Source organism: Megascapheus bottae, chromosome 33 (genome assembly GCF_031878675.1).
Source record: "Megascapheus bottae isolate mThoBot1 chromosome 33, mThoBot2.hap1, whole genome shotgun sequence".
NCBI classification, from domain to species: Eukaryota; Metazoa; Chordata; class Mammalia; order Rodentia; family Geomyidae; genus Megascapheus; species Megascapheus bottae.
Genome location: NC_143541.1, coordinates 9,813,244 through 9,823,075, shown reverse-complemented (window position 1 = coordinate 9,823,075; position 9,832 = coordinate 9,813,244). Strand labels below are relative to the sequence as shown.

General features: G+C 63.3%; 2 protein-coding genes across 2 annotated transcripts in view; both read right to left on the bottom strand.

Annotated features, from left to right (window-relative positions):
- Positions 1-1,127: 1,127 nt before the first annotated feature.
- Positions 1,128-2,143, bottom strand: H1-10 (H1.10 linker histone). The gene has a single exon (XM_090323774.1). It carries the CDS (start codon positions 1,983-1,985, stop codon positions 1,395-1,397), a length of 591 nt encoding a protein of 196 aa, XP_090179900.1. The 5' UTR covers positions 1,986-2,143; the 3' UTR covers positions 1,128-1,394.
- Positions 2,144-9,099: 6,956 nt separating this feature from the next.
- The window catches only part of Rab7a (RAB7A, member RAS oncogene family), a 31,540-nt gene continuing 30,807 nt past the window's right edge, over positions 9,100-9,832 (bottom strand). Inside the window, exon 6 of the mRNA XM_090323759.1 lies at positions 9,100-9,370. Within this exon, the coding sequence (XP_090179885.1) occupies positions 9,275-9,370 (96 nt within the window). The 3' untranslated portion in view covers positions 9,100-9,274. The remainder of the gene's footprint in view (positions 9,371-9,832) is intronic.

The window sequence follows — 9,832 nt, the reverse complement described above, 5'->3', positions numbered from 1 at the left end:
TCGACCCTAGCCGGGATCCCGCGTCTCCGCGACAGCTCGGGGACCGGCCAGGGCCCAGCCGTTAGCGCTCCAGCACTAGCCGGGCACCCACAGCCGGACCATCCCTGGGGAGGAAGGGGCAGGGCCAGGGGGGGAGGGGCTGGGGAAACCCCGCGCCCGTCGAGCCCCACGCAGAGGGGATGGAGGGAAGGCCGGCCCGCCCCGCTCCGCCCCGCTCCGCCCCGCTCCGCCCCGCCACTGGGACTGCAGCCTCAGGCTCTATGCAAATCAGGGATCCGGATTTCCGCCAATCAGGGGGCGATGCCGGCCCAGGCCTGCGAAGGCGGGGCCGAGGGTGGCGGGCCCCGCCCCTCCCTCCCCGTCGACCCGGCCCCTCCGCCTCCCCGAGCCGCCGCCCGGGCCGCGCGGCCTCCCCCTGGTCCCGCCTCCGGGGCCGCGGGCTCCGCGGGTCGCGAAGATGGGGCAGGCAGCCGACCGGAAGGGCCTCCTCCTCCATCTGCTTCCTTCAGCGAGCGAGTCGCTTTGTGCTCCACGCCGTCTCCCCGCGGCGAGCTCGGGCCCGGCCCCCGTCCCCCCCGCGGCCCCCGCCCCGCCGTCCCCGTCCCCCCCGCGGCCCCCGCCCGGGTCTTCGCTCGAGCCGGCGCTCAGCTGGAGACCCGAGACCCCGGGAGTCCGGGCCCGGGGGCGGCGCGGTCCGAGGAGCTTGGCCCTTCGCTCGCGCCGCGCCCCGGCCTCCCGGCCGCCCGCCCTCGAGGCCCCCGGGCCTAGCGGGGCAGGAATCGGGTCAGGACGCCGGGGCTCGGAACGCGGGCTCCGCGCGGCCCAGACACAAAGCCGCCGCCCCGCCACGAGCTCCCCGGTGCCCCCGCCTGCTGGCCCTGCCGAGCGGGGCCGGGCGGCCGGCAGGCGGACTCCGCCTCCAGGGGCCCCAGGGCCCCTGCGCCGGGCCGCCGCCCCGCAGCCTTCTCGGGGCGCCCTGCGCAGCCCCCCGCCCAGGCTCCCCCCGAGCCCCCGAGCCCAGGGCCGGCCTCCTCCCGGCCGCCCTTAGGCGGGACTGGTTGGCCGCCGGACCCCGCCGCCCGGACCCCCCGCCCCACGCCGGGCCCCGGGAAGACGCCGACAGCCTCGGAGGTGGAACACTTTATTGCGCCCGCGGAGGCGCCGCGCGCCGGGGAGGAGCGGCCGCCGAGGCCCGCGGGCGCCGCCGGGCCGGTAACCATGGCGACAGCTTTTGCCAAGGGCGAGAGCCAATGGGAGCGTCGCCAGGGCCGTTTCAAAAACCTAGAGCAGACGACAGAAGGCGACGCGGCTGGGGGAGGGGGCGCGGGGGGAGGGGCGGGCGGGGGCCCCGGGCCGGGCGGAACCGCGCGGGACCCAGCACCCCGGGGCGGGGGTCACTTGCGGCCCTTGGGCACCTTGGGGACGCTGGGCTTGGCCGCCTTCTTCACCTTCTTGGCCCCGGCGGGCGCCGCCTTCGGGGCCCCGGCGCCTTTGCCCTTCGGGGGCGCGCGCCGCTCCGGCCGGGCCCCGGCGGGCCTGGTGTCCGCGCGCGCCGCCGCCGCCGCCGCCGCCGCCGCCCGCCCGGCCTGGGGCGCGGCGGGCGCCGGGCCGGCCGCCCCGCGGCCCGCGCCGGCCTCCAGCTTCTTGCGGTTGAGCTTGAAGGAGCCGTTGGCGCCGGTGCCCTTGACCTGCAGCAGCGTGTCGTTCTGCACCAGCGCGCGGATCGAGTACTTGAGGTAGGTGCGGCCGTTCTGCTGGTCGAACCACGGCACCTTCTTGGCCTCCGCGTAGACCCGGGCCAGCGAGGAGCCGCCGCGCTCGCCCAGCCTGCGGATCGTCTCCACCACCAGCTGGCTGTACTTGCCGGGCTGGTTCTTCTTGCGGCTCTTCCTCTTGCGGGCCGGGGCCGCCGGGCCGCCCCGGGCCGCCTTGCGGGACCCCTCGGCGCCGGTGGGCGGCAGGGCCTCCTCCAGCTCCACCGACATGGTGGCCAGCGGGTTGGCGGCGGGCGGCGCGCGGACGCCTGGGGGCCGCGCCGGGAAGAGGAAGGCGAGGGGCCGGGGCGGCGCCGCGGGGCTGGGGGCGCGCGGCGGCTCCGGGCGGGAGCGGCCGCGGCCGGGCCTGGGCCCGGGCGGCAGGGTGGGGCGGGCGCGGGGCGGCGCGGGGAGGGGGCCGCGGGGGACCGGGCCGCGGCGAGGCCGAGCGAGCTGCCGCCGAGCAGGGCGCGCGCCGCGTTCTGGCGAGGACGGCGCCCCGCCCCGCTTTTATCGCCTCTCGGCGGACCGCGTTGAGAGCACCAACAGCCGGGCTCGGCCGGCGCCGCCGAGCGCCGCCTGGGGCCCCTTCCGGGGCCGCCCGCCCCCCGGCCCGCGCCCGCCCGCCCGCCCGGCGCAGCGCGGCCCCGGCCCCGGCCCCGCCCGCCGGACCGCGGGGCGCAGAGGGACGAGGGGCGGCGGGCGCGGGGCGGAGGGGCGGGCGAGCGGCGCGGGCTCCGCGGATCGCCCAGGCGCCAGGCACGCGCCCCGGCCTCCCCACGCGTCTGGGCCCCGCTCCCTGCGTCCTCGCCGCCCGCGGCCTCCCGGGTGGGAACCTGGTGCCCGTCGGGGCGGCGCGTGGCCGCGTCCCGGCCGCTCCGAGGCCCCTCGCCAGCGTCCACGGCCCTCCAGACGCATGGACCTCGGTGTGGGGAGCTGCGGCCAGGCGCGGCGGACGGAGGTTTCGGGGTGCAGACAGCACCGGAGGGAAGGACGGGGTTCTCGGTGTGGCGGCAGCGGGGGCCCCGCCCAACGGGACCCCAGCCCTGCGCCCCCCCCCCCGGTGCACAGCGGACCCCAGCCCTGCGCCCCCCCCCCCCGTGCACAGCGGACCCCAGCCCTGCGCCCTCCCCCGTGCACAGCGGACCCCAGCCCTGCGCCCCCTCCCCCGTGCACAGCGGACCCCAGCCCTGCGCCCCCTCCCCCGTGCACAGCGGACCCCAGCCCTGCGCCCCCTCCCCCGTGCACAGCGGACCCCAGCCCTGCGCCCTCCCCCGTGCACAGCGGACCCCAGCCCTGCGCCCTCCCCCGTGCACAGCGGACCCCAGCCCTGCGCCCCCTCCCCTGTGCAGCGGACCCCAGCCCTGCGCCCCCTCCCCCGTGCACAGCGGACCCCAGCCCTGCGCCCCCTCCCCCGTGCACAGCGGACCCCAGCCCTGCGCCCCCCCCCCGTGCACAGCGGACCCCAGTCCTGCGCCCCCTCCCCTGTGCACAGCGGACCCCAGCCCTGCGCCCTCCCCCGTGCACAGCGGACCCCAGCCCTGCGCCCCCTCCCCTGTACACAGCGGACCCCAGCCCTGCGCCCCCGCCCGTGCACAGCGGACCCCAGCCCTGCGCCCCACCCGTGCACAGCGGACCCCAGCCCTGCGCCCCCCCCCCCCCGTACACAGCGGACCCCAGCCCTGCGCCCCCGCCCCGTGCACCGCGGACCCCAGCCCTGCGTCCCCTCCCCGTGCACAGCGGACCCCAGCCCTGCGCCCCCTCCCCTGTGCACAGCGGACCCCAGCCCTGCGCCCCCTCCCCTGTGCACAGCAGTCCCCAGCCCTGCGCCCCCGCCCCTGTGCACAGCGGACCCCAGCCCTGCGCCCCCTCCCCTGTGCACAGCGGACCCCAGCCCTGCGCCCCCGCCCCTGTGCACAGCGGACCCCAGCCCTGCGCCCCCTCCCCTGTGCACAGCGGACCCCAGCCCTGCGCCCCCTCCCCTGTGCACAGCGGACCCCAGCCCTGCGCCCCCTCCCCTGTGCACAGCGGACCCCAGCCCTGCGCCCCCGCCCCTGTGCACAGCGGACCCCAGCCCTGCGCCCCCTCCCCTGTACACAGCGGACCCCAGCCCTGCGCCCCCGCCCCTGTGCACAGCGGACCCCAGCCCTAGGCCCCCTCCCCTGTACACAGCGGACCCCAGCCCTGCGCCCCCTCCCTGTGCACAGCGGACCCCAGCCCTTCGCCCCCTCCTCTGTGCAGCAGACCCCCTCCCCACGAGCTGCATCGCCTCCTGGACACCCTGTCCTCTCCAGTGGAAGCCTGGGGTCTCAGAGAGAGGGGGCACAGGGCTGGGCAGGGCTTGGCAGGTGAGTCTGGCACGAGCCAAGGAGGGACACAGGGAAGGTGGACGGCAGCCCCAGGCCTCCGGGAGGGCCAGGCTCTGCCTAGGGTTCCCTTCTTGTGCTGGGGGCCGGGGTAGGGGAGGCCTTGTCAGGGCTGGCTGTGCTCAAGAGTCGGGTAGTCCAGCTGCAGTGAGGAGATCTGGTCTACCTTTCTTAACTAAGTACCCCTGAGGGAGGTCTGCCCCCCCTCCCCGTCCCTCAGCCAGGCCAGGTCCCCTCCCTGGAAGCTGGGTCTGTGGGGAAGCCAGGCGAGGAAGCGGAGGACAAGAGAATTTCAGGAGCGAATTACTCTGGTCCCTCACAAGGGGGGCAGGGGTTGCACTCCAGTGCACGCCTGCTTCTGGGGGCCAGTGGGCTCTGGTCCTGCTCTCCCTGGTCCACGCGTGAGGATAGCAGCGTATGGAGCTGGCAGGGACTCAGCGGTCTCACGAGGACTGGGCTGGGTGCCCGCCAACCTTGAGATACCGGTACTCCCGGGGTGCCCCTCTCCCTTGACCCCCGAAGAAAGCTAGAGGTGGGGTTCCCAGGTAGCCAATGAAGAAAGCGGGCAGCATGGTGCATGGGAAGCAAGCAGAGCCAGCCCTGGAGTGACTCCGGGGTGGGCTCCTGTCAGCCCAGGGGCTCCATCCCTGGACTATTCGTGCCTGCTCTCTCCACCTGCTGGAGACTTCCCGCCAGGTTTCCTTTCCTTTTTCCACCACGCTTACCCAGCGCATTGGTTTTGGTTGGTTCCCCTCGTTGCACATCCACTGGAGCCAGCGCCTCCCCCCTCTCTGCCCTCCCATCTCCTCTGCAGGTCCTCTGCTGAGGCTCTCGGCTGCTCATCAGACTGCCCCACTGAAGCCGCTCTCCGCCCGCCACATATCCTTAAGATGCCTTCCAGCTTCAGTTCCCACTAAGCACCTGTCCACATCCCCACATCCCACACTACTTACTTAAGGGCTGTGAGCTCTTATTAGTATTTGTGTTTTATATATACATTATATTATTTTTCTTTTTCCCTACTCATGGAGCTTGAATTCAGGGCCTGGCCACACTTTGAGCTTTCTCAAGGTCAGAGCTCTACCACTTGAGCCACAGCACCACTTCCAGTTTTCTGGTGGTTAATTGAAGTCTCATGAAATTTCCTGTCTGGGCTGGCTTTGAATTGTGATCCTCACATCTCAGGCTCCTCTTTTTTTCTTTTCCAGACCTGGGGCTTGAGCTCAGGGCCTGAGCACTGCCCCTGGACTTTCTCAAGGCTAGGGCTCTACCACTTGAGCCTCAGCACCACTTCCGGCTTTTTTCTATGTATGAGGTACTGAGGAATCGAACCCGGGTCTTCGGGCATGCTAGGCAAGCACTCTACCACTAGGCCAGACTCCCGGCCCATACATTATTTTAAAGATGATGTACAGAAGGACTGCAATTTCATGAGTCAGGTAGTGAGCACATTTCCTTTTGTTGCAGTGAGACCTTGTCTACCTTTTTTAACATGAGGTGATGAAGACGAAGTAGCCTGGGCTGGGAGCATGGCCAAACGGTGGAGTGCTTGCTCACCTAGCAAGCAGGGAGCCCTGGGTTTCATTCCTCAGTACCATTTACACAGAAAAAGCCGGAAGTGGTGCTGTGGTAGAGTGCTAGCTCAAGGACAGTGCTCAGACCCTGAATTCAAACCCCAGGGCTGGGTCAAAGAGGGGGTGGGGGAAGCAAAGAAAGAAAAAAGCTTACCAGTGGGTTTATATTTACAAAAGGGGACAATAAAATCCTCAACGAAACAGTACTAGATGATTGCATTCCTGAGAGGTGGCCCCTGGAAGTGGTCCAGAGTGATTCGATTGTGGGGTGAGTCCAATGGAGGGGTTCTTGGTGCCTGTGTCCTCCCCTTCACTCTGATTTAACAAGAAGCTGGGATCCAGACAAGAGGTGGGGCGTGGGTAGAACCCAAATCTAACTGTCGAGTCTGGCACCCTTGCCTTTCCCAGTCTCTTATTGCTGTCCAGTTCACAGGGTCACAGGATGCAGGGAGCAAGAAGCCACAAGCTGGCTTCAGGGAGACAGCAACGGGATCAGGCCATCCACTTCGGAGACTCCCTCAACAGCCACGGTGCATTCTGGTCCCACTCTGAGCCACGATGTTACTTCTGGTTTTCTGGTGGTTTATTGGAGGTAAGTCTTACAGACTTTCCTGCCTGGGTTAGCTCTGAACCCCGTCTCCTAAACTCAGGCTCTTGAGTAGCTAAGATTTTATAGGTGCAAGCCACCAGTGCCGCATTTTTTTTTTTTTTTTGTAGAGCAGTGAGGACTTTTAGTGTCTAAACAAGAGACCATAATAAAGACAAGCTTTTCTAATTTAGACTCAGGTAGGCTGTGCTATAGGAGGCCAGCTCCTGATTTAAGCAATACTTTTTTTTTCTTGCCAGTCCTGGGCTTGGGCTCAGGGCCTGAGCACTGTCCCTGGATTTTCTCAAGGCTATGGCTCTACCACTTGAGCCACAGCACCATTTCTGGCTTTTTTTTTTTTTTGCTACATATGTGGCAATCGAACCCGGGTCTTCGTGCATGCTAGGCAAGCACTCTACCACTAGGCCAAACTCCCGGCCCTTAAGCAATACTTTTTAAAACAAAAGCAAGCAGTTCAGCGATCAAGACAAATGAACCTGTGCACAGTATGAATAAAGGCAGAAGGCTCATTTTGGTAGAAATGCCTTCAGTTCTGAAAAATGGAATCCTTCCATTTCCACCCCCACTCCCCTTAAAAAAGAAAAAAAAGAGAAAGTTTTAGGCCTCAACCTGGGCAAGGCAGAATCCTTACCTAGCATACATGAGGTCCTGGATTTGATTCCTCAGTACCACAGAAACAAGAGAAAAATGTGTAACAGTTACTTGTCAATATGTTAGTAGACTATTTCCCTTAGAAGGTTGGTGTTAAACCAACTGCACTTCGAGGTGGAAAGAATTACATGTGAGAAGGGCATTTGTTTGTGATATGCCAGTGTTCTTTCAGCAGCAGCGGCCCTGAGAGGTGCCCGTGGGCACCAGGACCTGGCCACAGCACACACTGACCCACTGGGTAGCTAGGAACGAGGAGCCTCTAGTGTTACCCAAGGCCCCACCTGTGACTGCTGTCTTGGTCCCTGTAAATGACCTGGCTGGAGCACAACACGGCCCATGGGCTCTTGACATGGAGAGTATGTAAATGTCTACCTAGTAAGCCAGGACATGGAGAGTATGTAAATGTCAAGGGTGTTCAGGAAATTCCGTGTCGTCTCTGAACGCTGTGATTCGGCACTGGAAGTGTTGTCCTCCCTCCTGTCATCCTGGCTTTTCACGGATGGGGTGGAGAAGGCGGCCATTTTTGGTGATCATTTCACAGGAGTATTGGTCAAGTTGCTGGTCCATTTTTTTTTTCTTCCAGTCCTGGTCTTGAACTCAGGGCCTAGGCACTGTCCTTGAGCTTTCTCAAGGCCAGCACTGTGTCTGGCTAGGTACTGTGGCTTCTGACATCCTGGCAGACAGAAAGTCCAGAGACCTATGCTGTCTGTAAAACCATTCAAAGACTACCCTGAGCTTGGTTTGCTCAAGGCTAGCACTCTACCACTTGAGCCACCGTGTGGCTTCTGCCTTTCCTGTGTGTGGTACCGAGAAATCCACCCAGGGCTTCGTGCATGCTAGGCAGGCACTCCACCACTAGGCCACACGCCCAGCCCTCTTGCTTTGCTGGGTGCTGGGTCCTCTACCTGAGGAGCACCGGCCATGCCTTGGGAGCAATCATCTGCAAAAAAAACCAAAACACACACACACCAGAGCCAAGGAAGCTGTCCTCTGTTCTTGTTAAAGTTTATTGGCATCACGTTCATCTCTTTACAGAACTTGGCCCACACCCTAGAACACAGACCTCTAGAGAAGGGGACGTGCTCCTCAAGCCAGTCAGGGTGCAGGCGGGTCCTCAGAGGGGGCTGAGCTGCCAGGGCTCAGCTAAAGGGGAAGGTGACCACTGGGGGGAGGGGGGGCTGAGGAGAGGAGAAGGTCTGCTAGTTGAGGACACCACAATCCTGAAAGGAGCGCCTTCAAGAACAAAGGTAAGGTCATTAGGGCAGGTCTGCCGGGCTCTCCTTTCCTTGGAGAGTAGAGCACTCACTCAAGCTCATCCAATGGGAGTTCTGAAATCTGGAGCAGTAGGGGAAAGAAGGGGAGGATAAAATTCTGATTTCTGAAATAACAACCATTTCTCCATTGCACATACAATGGTATTATGCAAATCAACCTTTTGGAAAATTCAGAAGGGAACTGTCTAGTTCCGGTGTCCCTCTGGAGAGATGAAAAGCTTTTTTGGCTCTTAAGTCTTTGATAAAAGGCGCGCATGATTCTCATGTCTACTGTACAGAATACTGCCACTAACTGGGCCTCCAAATGCTGCAGTCCAGACAGGGCCCAACCCTCCACCTTACATGCCTGCACTGCAGGGCTGCAGACACATGACCCAAGAATTCCTCACACTAATTTATAATTTTTAATTGGTTGCATATATTAACATGTACTATAAGATTCTTTTCTAAGAAGCATTACATAATAAATGGATACTGTAAAAAGATCTGATTAGTTAAAAGTAACGAGCATTAACAGATACATACAAAACCCAGTCTGATGAGACGGGTGTAAGCCTGTAAATGAAGCATGGGCACCAGCCTTCCCAAGGGAGCCTTCGGCGGGGAGAATGGGATCAGGGATAACGAGGCCGTTAAAAAAGATCCGATAACTAATTAAGACAGATCCACTGTAAACAGTTCTCTCTTTCCAATGGACAAAAGGAATTGAGCTTTCCGTGCTGTCTGTGGCCACAGACAGGGTGGGCGACTAACTCAGGAGCCCTTGCAGGACTCGGCTGCAGTGGGGTTGTGATGTGTGTGGGGGGGGAGGGGAGGGGGGAGGCACGTGTGTGTACGTGTGTGTGTGTGTATACGCGTGTGTGTATACGCGTGTGTGTGTGTGTGTACACCATCGTGTGGGGGACAGCTGGGTTTGGTGGGATTTCTTTTGGCAGCTGGATGTGAGAGATTGCTTTCTGTTGTGTTTACAGGAGGGCGGGCTTGTGTTTGAAGGCCTGTGTGTGTTCTTGGTTTGTGAAGGACTCTGTGCTCTGTGCTCACTGCCCCTTCAGCAACTGCAGCTCTCTGCGGAGGCCTTGGCCCGGTCGTTCTTGTCCAGTTTGATGGGTTCAGGAAATTCATTGTACAGCTCCACCTCTGTCTCCTAGACAGAGAGAAAGAAAGGCTAGTGCCTTGGGAACGGGAACACGCTAGTTACCACTGGCCTTTTCTGACCACCTGTGATGGAGCACGGCAGGAAGAAGGGCCAGAGGGTGGGTACCCTAGACTCCCCGAAGTCCAATCTCCTATCAGGACACATGCTGCCTTCTGCTCCTAACTGGTGGCCTGGAATGTCCAGATAGGGTTGGTCCATGAGCTACCAATGCTTAAAATGCTCACCATCCTAACCCTAGCCACCCAGGAGGCCTCGGGAGAACCGAGGGCTGTGGCTCCAGCCAGCGGAGGCAGGAGAGCCCGTGCGCGCGCCTACAACACATCAGCCAAAAGCGACAGCACAAGAAGCTCACAGTGCCCAAATCAAAAGTGCAAGCCCCAGGCTCAGCATAAAAAAGTTGGCCATAATCTGGATTTTTTTTTTATTTTGCCAGTCCTGGGCTTGAGCTCA

Bases quoted from the DNA above. Each gene is read 5' to 3' on its own strand.
- H1-10 (XM_090323774.1), bottom strand. From the start codon at position 1,985: ATGTCGGTGGAGCTGGAGGAGGCCCTGCCGCCCACCGGCGCCGAGGGG.